The 12548-nt window shown below is 44.2% G+C and overlaps 1 protein-coding gene across 4 annotated transcripts in view; it reads left to right on the forward strand.

The window, feature by feature from the left end:
- LOC125721779 (serine/threonine-protein kinase PAK 3) overlaps positions 1-12548 on the forward strand; it is a 37313-nt gene that overhangs the window by 11163 nt on the left and 13602 nt on the right. Inside the window, exons 1-7 of one of the 4 annotated variants that reach the window (XM_048997840.1) lie at positions 2140-2515; positions 2898-2976; positions 5005-5198; positions 5822-5922; positions 7582-7735; positions 7968-8005; positions 10774-10836. In XM_048997840.1, coding sequence (XP_048853797.1) covers positions 5027-5198; positions 5822-5922; positions 7582-7735; positions 7968-8005; positions 10774-10836 — 528 coding nt within the window. In that variant the 5' untranslated portion in view covers positions 2140-2515; positions 2898-2976; positions 5005-5026. Of the gene's footprint in view, positions 1-2139; positions 2516-2897; positions 2977-5004; positions 5199-5821; positions 5923-7581; positions 7736-7967; positions 8006-10773; positions 10837-12548 lie in introns of those variants that run through there. The other 3 variants (XM_048997842.1, XM_048997841.1, XM_048997839.1) reach the window with 3 other exon arrangements.

The raw sequence follows: 12548 nt of genomic DNA on the forward strand, positions 1-12548 counted from the left end.
CTGAAAAACAAAGCCTTTCACTGATTCCCACCATTCCTACAAAATCCTGTCCTATATCCTTATTAATATAGGAGGAAAAACATTCAGTATTATTGGGATTTGGTAATACAGGTTTCCCCTTCTCTCCGAAAGTTAGGCGTTCCTATGAAATCTTTTGTAAGCCAAAATGGTGTAAAGCAGGGGTGTCAGACTCCAGTCCTGGGGGGCTGGAGCCCGGCACATCTTTGGGTTTCCCCTCATTTAACACACCTGATTCAAATCCTTGTGCTATTTGCCACACAGCGTTTGAGCTGAATCTTTTGTGGTAGAACAGGGAAAGAACTAAGCTACACAGGGCTCCGGCCCCCCAGGACTGCGGTTTGACACCCCTGGTGTGAAGTGAAGAAGTGATTACCATTAATGTATATGGGGAAAAATTTTGAGCGTTCTCAGATCGAAAATATAACCAACCAAATCATACCAAATAGCACATAAAACGTAAAATAACACTAGCATGTAGTAAAAGTAGGAATGATATAAATACACAGCCTATATAAAGTAGAAATTATGCATGTAGTTTCACCTCCCAGAATCAGTATGTCATGCGTTGCTTGGGATACATGAGAAATGCCTCATTGGGTAATTCCGCCATTGTGCGAACGTCATAGAGTGTGCGTACACAGACCTAGGAGGTATAGCCTCCTACACACCTAGGGTATATGGTATAGCCGAAATACCAATAATACAGTATTACAGTATAGCGCATACATAAATCAGTAATATTCTTTATTGTCATTATCAAGTATATGAATATATATAATTGTGGGACAACCGTCGTAAATGCGGTCCCTCGTTGACCGAAACATCATCATGCAGCGCATGCTGACAAATAAATGCTATTTTTACTTTTCTCCTCTTTTCGTAAAAATCCTCTTTGGATTTTCTTCGGTTAAAAAGAGGCGCGACTGCAGGTCTTTCGTAAAAGCGAAGCGGCAGGCGATACCCGTCGGTGGGAAGGATGAATTGTTGGATTTGTTGTAATTAGCTGGATAGGAAGGAAAAAAGTCTACGTTCAAAACACACTTACGCATTTTTGTTTTGTTTTTTTTTAAGAGTTTTGTTATTTATCAACAGGTTACTTGTCACCAGCTGAAGAAGTACGAGTCTAGCACATCTCTTGCTGACATTAGACCTTCCCAAGGAGCAAGCAAACTACATGCTGTTTCCCTGTGTCCACATCATGCCATCCATTCCTTGAGCATGTCTGCCTAGTTACCGTCTCTAGGCCTTGTTAAGGTGGCAATATAATAAGACTGTAGAGTGTAATCCCAACATGACGACCATAACCCCTAACCAGCCCTAACCTTAACCATAAGTAACCGAACAAATTATGAGACTTTTGCCATTTTTAGCTTTTTGATTGCATTCACAGATCTTTGCTTAACTTTGCTTTTTATTATGTTGTGGGGATCATTTGGTCCCCACAATGTGATATTAACGTAATCCACACACAAATTAATCCAGTTTACTTCATAGTTTAAGGAGTGCATTCTTGTACTGCATTTTAGATGCCTGAAAATGTGTAAATCCTTGTTTTGAGTGCTGAAAGAAGGTAGAGTTTCGCGATCATTCAGTCTCTCGGTCTGAAGAGGTAGAATAGTTGAGCAGGAAAGTGATCTGACTGTGAGGCACCGTGTGGTTTGGGAGGATGAGGTTGAGTCAGCGGGGAGGTGCATGGACAGGGAGGAACAAGAACGAAACCGAGAGAACGTCAGGAAAGAGATCAAGTGAAGTCAAGTCATGGTGGGCCGCCCTGCTTTGTGCGTTGGGCACAAGGGATTGCAAGATGTTAGTAGATACATAGAATTGCCAGTATGACTGAATGTTTGTCTGAATTTTGTGCTGTTCTGTTTCTACACTAACACTGTGTTCCTTGGTATTAAAGAATTGGGTTGTTCGAATCATTGGATATTGACATTTGGTCTAAGGGTGGAGAACCTTTCCTTTCATGACCTTTTTCATGAAGACAAATCATTTCAAGTATTTTCAAGAACATTGATGTTATTAATGTTTTTTTTTTTTAAAAAAAATACGCGCCCTCCATCTTGAACCAGAAAAGTTCTGGTGATCCAAAATGGGGTTAAAGGATGGGACGGTGAGTTGGGTCAGCTGACTGTCCCGGATGCTGGGGTGTACAACTTGGACTTGATGCCTCGGTGACAGAGAGTGTAGGGAATGTAAACACCAGGCAGGAATTCCCTCGGAAATTCAGGTTCGTCCGGAAAACTTGCTGTTAGCTTAGAAGGCGTGTCCAAAAATAGGCAAAGGGCCCCGGCGTTAACATTGGCTGTCGGCGGAGGAAAGCCGGCGCTCCCGAACATCTGGCGACAATGCCGAAGGATGCCCCTGCCGCCAAACCTGTTCGACGCCATCCCCGGTCGATGTGTCATGGAGAGAGGGGGAATCAGGAGCAAGTTACTGTTCGAAGTTTCTCCCAGGAGTTTCCCTACAGGGGGACTGAGGTAGCATTATGCAGGTGCCAATCCTTCGATACTGTCATAGCAGCAGACCTTACAGACAGCTGATATGGGTTTGGCTATGATTTCTGTACTATACTAATCCTTTGTTTGTTAACTTGTGCTCCGGAGCTCGGTGTACGTCTGACCCTGAAAACTTTATTTCGAGTTAAGAGTGCATCTTAAGATTAAGGTTTGAGTCGGAAAGGGTACCTTACAGTGCCGTACAACATAAAGTACGCATGGAAATGTGAAAAATTGCAGAAATAATAATAACAGCTGCTGTAAAAACTATATAGTATTTATAACTTCGATAAAAATGGTAAAAATTTCTAAATCTGTGAAAACGTCCCAGTGTGCGTAATATTACGTATGCATAATGTTTTTTTTTCTGTCGTGCAGACGGTAGCCGCGTTCTCGCTGTGAGTGAACGGCGAAGATGCAGTATTTTTTGCATAAATATTTTTGGCCCGTTTCCACGGTGAGTACTCTCAGGTACAGCGTTCTTACCGCGTCGCTGTTAGACCAACCAGGGAAGAGGAAGGAATCGGTGCCCTTCGTTCTTACTGTTTTACAACCAGGAAGTAATGTAAAAAAAAAAAAAATGGAGAGGGAGATTTAACGGCTGGGAGTGGTAAACAGATGGACAGCCGCGTCTCGCGGAAATCAGCCGAATTAGGGCAAGGCTCTGCGCCAACATCATGGCCCCCGAGGGCAGGACCGTTTTACGCGTCACTCTGGGAAATGGAAGCCTGTTTTTTTTAAATCACAAAACGTGTTCAGGTAGTAAGGGCCGCTTGCTGTTTCCCAACTGCATGTGCTGTGATCCCAAAGGGATGAGTCACACTTTGAAGGTGTTCGAAGTGACTCAGCTGGAAAGACACTTACAGAAACACTGGCTCCTCTCCACAAATCTGGGGTGGCGTCTTATTGGCTGCTTGAAGCCGTCCAGTCATAGAGTCAATGAGACAATATGCGAATACGTGATATATATACAGTCAGAGTAATAGGGTCATCCAGCAGGTTGCAATTTTTTTTTTGTTCACAGGCTTGTGAAAGCTGTTGCATCCACTCTGACAAGTGATGGAACAGCACACGGGCAAGAAACCGTGGAAAGAGGAGGAAGTTTATTCCGGGTTGTCTTTGCACGAGGGCATCGTATTCTAATCGTACCACGGTTTTTGCCAGAACGTTGACGTTCGTTTGAAATGGAGAGATATTTCTCAAGCTGGATTTGAACCCCCAGACCCTTTTAATCAAACTATGAGAGCATCGACTGTGGAACTTTAATGTTCACTTTTAATATTTGTGTTGCCCGAGGTTCAGTCACCAATGATCAATTAGTTAATTCAATTAAAAATTGCTTTGTGCTAGGGGTGGTCATTTTTATTATAGTGTCAGTCCAAACTAGACACTGTGCGTGTGTGTGTTCCAAATCAATCTCGCTTTAATCCTCCTATATTTCACTACAGAGCTCGCAGCGATGTAAGTGACGGCATACTTGTTATTCAGGCCTTACCGAAGAAAAAACACGTTACTATGCACCTCTAACTGTCCCAAGGTCTTCTTTTCTGTTTAAAAATCAACCATCAGAAACGGTGAAAACTGACAAACTGATGTTACCGGATATAACAGCACTGTGCAGGATCCCTGGGGAGGACCTCTTTTATTTACATATAGCTGTCACCCTGTGCTGCCTAAATGGATGCCTGCACAGAAAGCAATTCTTCCTGAGGTGTCATCCTCACTGCCTGCGCAAAAGTGGTAGTTCTTCCCGAGGCGTCCTCCTCACTGCCTGCGCAAAAATGGTAGTTCTTCCCGAGGCGTCTTCCTCACTGCCTGCGCAAAAATGGTAGTTCTTCCCGAGGCGTCCTCCTCACTGCCTGCGTAGAAATGGTAGTTCTTCCTGAGGCGTCCTCCTCGCTGGCTGTCGCCACACAGCATTGCCACAGGGGCAGGCTAAAGCACCCTCTTTTGATGCCTCGAGTGTCGACCATTTTAAAATTAGACACATTGGCTACAGTGGGGGGCTCAAACTCGAATTACCTGGGGGCCACTGGCTAGGAGCTCTTCTCCCAAAGGGGCCTCTTGAGCTATTTTTTATGAGCTGAAAAAGAAATGAGAGAGAGGGGGATAAAAACAGTGTAATGTCTATAAGATCATATAGTCTATGAGAAAACCAAATCTGTGCCAAACACTTAAATGAAACATTGCAAAATGTAGAACAAAAGATTGACCCGTGGGTCAGATTTAATGAAGACATTAAAAATATATAGCGGGCTATAAAAAACCAGAACCAGGCCCGCGGGCCGGTAGTTTGAGACGTCTAGGTTACCCTCAGAGACCATGACACATCGTTTGCTTTGCTGCATATGGATGCGTTGCATGTTTCCTCCAGTTTTGCGTGTGTTTACTTTGCTCTCCTCGTCTGTGGGGTGACCGTGCAGCTTCATTTGGGACGCGACCCTAAGTCCTCTTTCCATTCCGTCTGTCTCTCCCCCCCCCCCAGGTCATTTTAAGTGCGTCTAAAGATGTCCGATTGTGTCGATATTGAAGAGAAACCGCCTGCCCCCCCGTTGAGAATGAACAGCAACAACAGAGATTTTTCCACGGCGAATCACGGCTCCAAACCGCTCCCGATGGCTCCCGAAGAGAAAAACAAGCGGGTCCGATTGCGATCCATCTTTCCTGGGGGAGATAAAAGTAAGCAAAGAGCCCCTTCTCCTAACTCACCCCCCTCCCCCCATGAGCTTCAAAGCTCAAGGTTTTATATACAAAATGATAAACTAATCCTTCTTTTGCAAGTCCAACACTGTATGACTAAACGTTCACAAACACTCTCTGACAGTCAGGCTGAATCTGCGGTTAATGGTTGGGATAAGAGAGCTGAGAGTCTGAGAGCCCTTGGGGTTTGGGGTGTGATGACCTTGTAATGTCAACCAGTGATGGGCTTTACCCAACAGGAACCAATAAATTGGCAATGACAAACGGGTAAAACTGGCCACTGATTGATAGCACCCACCAGTATTGGCCATTTTAGGCGCAGAAAGTACAAATCCAGACCAAAATTTTGATTATATCAACCAGTTGAGTTCTCTGTGACTCTTTATGCTGAACTGGGTGGTAGAAACAAAATCGTGGTCTGGATTTGTAGCTTCTGGACCTGAAATGTCCAACACTGGCATTCCCCATGGATTTGGCAGTGTCGTTTCCCCCGAGACTTGTTGATTTGCTCTCATGGTTGTTGCCTGAGCTGCTTAATTGCTGCCATGCTGAGCGCGTTAGTGGTGCGGTAGGCCGTCAATCTTCTGTTCTCTCTTTGACAGCCAATAAGAAGAAAGAAAGGGAACGTCCTGAGATATCTCTGCCCTCTGATTTTGAGCACACGATACATGTCGGCTTCGACGCAGTGACCGGGGAGTTCACCGTAAGTAAACACACCTGGGGTTTTTATCCACCCACCTCCACTGGAATTATGACACCGACAGACGTTCCTGTCCCGCATAGAAATGGGAACAATGTCGTCATGGAATCCACCCCTATGATGACCTGTGGGATGGCTGGGGTCCACCGTCATTTCTTTGTGTATATTGTATGTTTGCATTTGTTTCTTTTTAAGAGAGGCTGTCGTGCTTCTCTGTAACACATCTGCTTGTGTTGGTTTTATTGTCAAAACTCATCCGTCATCCTTGACATAGTTCTGTTGGTCTGGAGGACTTTTATGTAAAGACTATTTGTATGAAATAGGTCTGTCTAAGTTGTGCATAATGCATTGCAGACCGATGTATCACTAAAATGTATTTGTCCAGGAACTGTACTACTTATCTCTATATCTTCTACAGGTATTTAAAGGAAAGGTCTGTTGATACAAAATGTCTGTTAGGAATAAAACGTAGCCGTTAATATACAGAGGTGGATATGTTAGGTCCGGAAAGTAAAAATCCAGACCAAGATTTTGTTTCAACCATCCAGTTGAGCACACTGTGCCTATGACTCTTTATGCTTTATTGGTTGGTTTAAACAAAATCCTGGACTGGATTTTTTGTTATCTGGGCCTGAACTATCCACCTCTGTTAATATATGAGGGTAATATATCCTATAACATTTTAAGCCGCCAATAAATATAGCTGAATGACTGAAGGGGTAAATGTGCCGGTGTCCCCTTAGCGATCATTTTATTACATACTTATAGCTGAACGGCACCCCTTATGGGTCAGTGAGGCCCAGAAGGAGATTTCAGTGAATCAGAACGGGGTTCATCTGTTGCATCCTGTAGCACACTGATCAAATTTCAGTCTGATTGCTGGCAGTGGCCTCTTTACCAAAGAAGAGAAATGAACAGAGGAGATTAAACGTGAGATGTTTGAGCTTGTCTTTCATTTTGGTACAGAGGCAAGGCGGTGCCTTCTGGATGGGACAGGATCATTGTAAATCAGTCATGGAAATTCAAATAAGACTGTAGTGGGGCCTATTGTACATACCCGCTCATGGTATTAAACAAAGAGCCATCTGCACGTCTAGGGTTTGACACATGAGGTTAGAAGTTCAAATCCCAGGAGGAGCCCTCACTGCTGTTCCCATTAATCACGATGCTTAACGTCTTCGGTGAAATTATCCAGCACTGTGTAAATGGAATTTAAAATGCTGAACCGTGTTAGTCATTCGTTCTCAAATCAAGGTAGCATTTAGTTAGAGCATGTGTAAGGCAGCCTATGGAGTGAGACAGTGTTTCTCAAACCATTTTTGCTCCCTCCCAGCTGTGGTGTTCTTGATTGGCTGGGAGCCGGGAGGGAGCAAAAACTTGGACTGACTGAAGGTCCCTGAGGACTGGGTTGAGGGACACTGGCGTAAGACAAACAGGACATTCAGATGCCCTCAGAAAATGAAGCCATTGGTCAATCAGAGTCACAAGGTCATCTGAGTGGCATGGGTGTGGACCATAGAGAATAGAACATGCAAGCTGGTCTTACTGAAGGCTTCATTTGTCTAGCTGGTGGGGGGGGGGGGGGGCGCAGCACAGCAGTTAGCCTCTGGGTTGCACTACTTCTAGTTGACGTCTGCCTCTTCTCTCTGGCCCGCCCCCTAGGGGATCCCCGAACAATGGGCGCGGCTCCTCCAGACCTCCAACATCACCAAGCTGGAGCAGAAGAAGAATCCGCAGGCCGTGCTGGACGTGCTCAAGTTCTACGACTCTAAAGAGACAGTCAACAACCAGAAGTACATGAGCTTCACGTCCGGAGGTGCGGGAACAAAACAGACATCATTCCTCTATGCCGGCGAACAGTCAATAGTCATTCATTGCAGTACAGCTTATTAATAATATAACGGTTGAGTAGTCCTTGTTTCTGAGCTGTCTAAAGGCATTTTTCATGATCTGTTTCACTTTGGAATAACGACACCCTATAAACAGACAGAAGGCTGAAAACGCCACGTCCTCTGACAAATTAGACTGTGTTTCACTTCACTTTGCAGACAAATCAGCACATGGTTACCTGGCGACCAACACACTGGTAAGTCATCGTCTCCACGGATACCTTGTCTTTAAAGGGCGTGGATTTTCACAATTAAAGGGATTTTGAGGATTACCGATTTATATTATGGACTTACTGATGTACATTGTCGACTTATTTCACTGGTTGTACCATAGCCGCAGGATGAAGGGGGCCTGAAGGTGTCAGTGGGTGGGATCACCGAGCGCCGTCTCCCAGTAGGAGGCGGGTAAAACCAGCTATTGATGGATGGGATGGAAATTGCACTGTCCCCTTGAAGTAAAAATAGACATGCGTCTCCATGGGGATTCCTCGGCGTGTAGTATTGTCCTATAAGCCTTTGTATACTTGTTGCATAAATATGCACGTATATATGTGCGTATGTCTGTGTGCGGTTATTCAGGTCTATTAAATTTAACCGGGCCGAAATGTAAATTCAGCTCCTGTTCAGTTATAAAAACACTGCAGACTCAACTAGCTGATTAATGACTTGGTCTTAATTTATTGCAATAAAACACATATTTATTAATTTATTTTGAGTGTTTTACCTACAGACAGCCTGAAAAAAGTCCCATATGGGGAAGTGAGGCTCTTATTTTTTATTTAAATATGTATTTGCATATATTCAAAGTGGAAATACGGTTGTGTATATTTTCACGTGAAACAGTATAATTATCTAGTCTACGGGAAGCTGAGAGGAAAATGGACTGACTGTGAATTTTTTATTTTTTTTTTTAATCTTTAAAAATGTTTTAAAGAATCGCAGAGCATCAAGTTATTTCATTCGTGGTTATATAAAAACCAAAAGCCCATTTAATCTCCGTGCAAAAAAGCTAAGTCAGCATCAGTCACTCCTGCTACCTGCCGTCTGTGATATATTTGGCACCATTAACAGTATGTCATTTCCTGTAATGCAAGGGTTGGAAAATTCTGTCCTCAGGGGTCTCCATGGACACGTCGGTCATTTGAACCAATCATTAGTTAGATGAGAAGTCACCCAACCTGATGAACCAATCAATTCCTAATTAAAATGTCGCATAAAAAACTGGCAGCCCAGTTGGCCAATGAGGACAGGAGTTCCGCCCCCCCCTTTTTTTTTTTTTTTTTTTGCGGAGCCCACAAGAGTCTATTGGGCTCTCTGTAATGCTGATAGCTGTTCAGGTAAGTCAAGCATTGAAGTAAATATCAAAAGACTTCCTGTGAGTCACACTCTGTCCAGCGTTACGTGGACCATTTTCACGAAAACAATATGTTTCTTTGAACTAAGACGTTGACTATAATTAAGCTAACTCACATGACTAACTGCCCCAACTAGCCCCCAACCTGTTCTCAGTGTCAGTTTGAGGCAGAGCGGGAAAAAACTCAGGAACCCTAAGTCGGTTAGTGATGCTAACACTGTTAGCGATACCCCTGTTGAACTTGTATATCACGGCATAGTCCATTGCAGGTAGCCCAAAGCCGGTCCTTTCATCGCCATATTCTGCTGTCCATTTGTGAGGCACGGTTAAGGCACTTACGGTGACTTTACTGAGGAGGCTCTTTGCTCCAGGCTCTACTGAGTCTGGAGCGAGCAACGTGAACTTGGGAGAACCCGCTGGTTCAACCGTTGCGATGGCGACGTAGCCGAATCCCGGCTTCTTCTTCACGAGTATGCTTCAGAAGCCAGATTGCCAGCATCTTTGTCTTTCCTACTTGCCTGTGTACAGACCTACACGTTCCGAACAGCTGAATAATTAAATGAAATTCAATCTATATACAGTATATTGTATATATTATAGGTATATATTCGATCAGAAGGTTAGTGGTTCAAATCCCGGAACAATTTCACTGTTGGGTCATTGTGCAAGGCCTGCAGTTGCTCTAGGGACGCCGCTTTGGAAAAAAGCATCTTCTATATATATCAAAAAATGACAATGTAAATCTTATCAAGATTAGGTATGACTTTGGACTCAAAGTAGCCTCCATTGTCCATTGTCGCTAAACTGGAAGTGGACTGGAAGCTGGTCTTTACCGTGCTATTAAGTCACTGTGTTTTGTAAACATGTGCTGTGAGGGAGCGCAGTGCTGGGAGCCTGGGCACAGACGTGATGAACGGCAGCAGGACGCGCGACCTTCGGATCAGACAGGAGGAGCTGCACTTCGCAGGGGAAATGATTCAGTTACCTTCTAGTTTGTCTGTGGAAGAGCAAGAGTCAAAATATTTAGCTGCTTTGGGCTGCTTTGCTGGTAATGGAGCAGGATGTGTTTTCTGGTGGGAGACGGGAACGTCGACAGTGGTCGACATTAAAACCGTCTGCGCTGGCGAGCCGATGGGCGAAGTCGCCACAAATGTACATTTCGTGTCCCGTTGCGATCGCAAACAAAGCAATAAATCAGCTGAACGACTGACTCATCAAACCATTCTCTCAGGCCACGCTGCGCTTAACAGACTGCTCAACTCATTATTACATGCGCAACTAATATAAACCAGCATGTTTCCCGATGCAGTTTTCCCAGAAAAAGCTCTTTGCAGAGCTCATCCAGAAAGCCATGATGGTCTGAAACTGTGAGGGAAATTGCCTTAGCATTTGTAGGAACGTATTAGGATTGATTGATGGGAATGTGGAATTATACTGTAATGGTGAAAAATCCCTTTTTTTTCCAGAGATCAGGTATGCAAATACAAGCATCAGACAAGCCTCGATGTTCTTGGGATGGGAGGGTGGAGGTTGTGAGTGTCCATTTTGCTTGTATGTGTTGCTTTCGGTCTGTGTTGAGTAAATCCTGCCATTCTCGACCTTCACATTCAGAACCGACTCCTGTCCTCTGGGCCTCCAGTCAGCCTTAGAACCTGCAACGCTTTATCTGACAAGGTAATACCACACACACTCTGTGCATCTATATATGGAGAAATGCAGTAAAGGTAGTGCCGTCAAATTTCGGAATGTTTGCCCCAGATATTCCAATGCTGAATGGTGGTGTTAAAAAAAAGGATGATTATTTGATGTACTTCTCTGCAGAAGGGTAAATGACAGCTCTGAGGTAGGGGCTTTTAAGAGGTAGGGGCATTTAATGACTGCAGTTCCAAAGAGAACAGTCATCTTTGATCATCTTGCAATGAACATTTCTCTGAACCCAGGAGGAAATAAATGATCCACAAGGTATTAAGTGAGATAATAGAGGTTTATAAATCTGCATGAAAAATACCCCCGTTCCTTACAGGAGATAATGTGAAAATATATTTTTTTAATATGTAGCTCCAGGTGAATGCATGCGAGTGTATTTTATTATTTCACAGATTCTACTGTAGTTCACAGAATTACGGTAAATTTGACCTGAAGGCAGCGCTTCTGCAATGGGGGCTTCAGTGTAGTGCAACGATTGTTTTCTTGCTCTTGTCATACCGATGGTCCAATTGGAAAGCCATCCCGTGAGCACTGGCAGCTGATTGGTTCCTTCTCTCCGCATGCCCCTGCTTCACCATTGAACTTGAAGAACGCGACGTTGTCATTTATCAGCTGCGCTGGGCTCAGCAGCCGTGGTCGACTTTGCTGTCCATTTTGAAGCTAAAACTCTGAAATAAAGATCAATCAAGTGCTTTATTCGCCTGTAAGAAACACCCTCCCTATAAGACGCTGGGTTGGGATCACTGAGGAAACATTAACTTATACGTCCTCAGATTGCCTGATTCTCTGGGCTGGAGTCTGGCCGTAGTCCCAGTGGTCTCTGAATGCCAGCCGGGCAGTTAAACTCAAACCGACGACCAGTTAAACCAGCTCAGCGACTGTGTGGAAAATAAGATGACAAGAGAGGAGTTCTCTGTGGAGTTGGGCGGTGGAAGTTCATACGCGTGGCTGATGCGTGAGGAGCAGCAGATTTGCGTGACGTTCAGCCGGCAGCTGCATCTAGACGCCTGTGTTCGGGGGGGGCATGTTACAGAAGTAATGCAAGTGTGCAACCGAGTCGTGCAAAGGCGAGCTGTGCATGAGCAGATCACATCATCGACAGACAAATGGAGATCACGGTCTCTCTGGACCTTAATAACAAAAGATAATCTTCTGATAAGTGGAGTGAAATTCTCATTCACAAAGTAGCTAAATGACGGATAATTCCCCGTGAATCATCCATCGCTCCCATAGCACCTTCACCAATTAAATGATCTTGTGAAAGATTGGAAAATAACGTGCAATATTTTTTCCTACAAGCAGGATCTCGGTTGAAAGTTGAATGATTTTGATTAAAAATCAAAAATCACAACATGCTACCTTGAGCACCCCCATCCAATTTTACCTATTCCATTATGTATTCAAGTAAATCTGCCAGGGTCTCCTTGCCCCTCCTACACCCTTGACAATAACATAATCACAACAGGAGCATCTCAGGTGTTTCTGCACAGTAACCTACTTGTAATCCAATTCGATTACAGATTTGATTAGGGTTACATTAGCTTTTCCGTTTAAATGCTCTCACAGCCCGAGCCCTGTTGAGCTCGAACACAGACCTAGAGTGACTGACGTGTCAGACTTAAGCTAATGATGGTGAGGAAGAGGAGAGTCGGGCGAGAGTCAGAGAGTCTAAGTGACAC

This window comes from Brienomyrus brachyistius, unplaced genomic scaffold (assembly GCF_023856365.1).
Source record: "Brienomyrus brachyistius isolate T26 unplaced genomic scaffold, BBRACH_0.4 scaffold35, whole genome shotgun sequence".
Classification (NCBI taxonomy): domain Eukaryota; kingdom Metazoa; phylum Chordata; class Actinopteri; order Osteoglossiformes; family Mormyridae; genus Brienomyrus; species Brienomyrus brachyistius.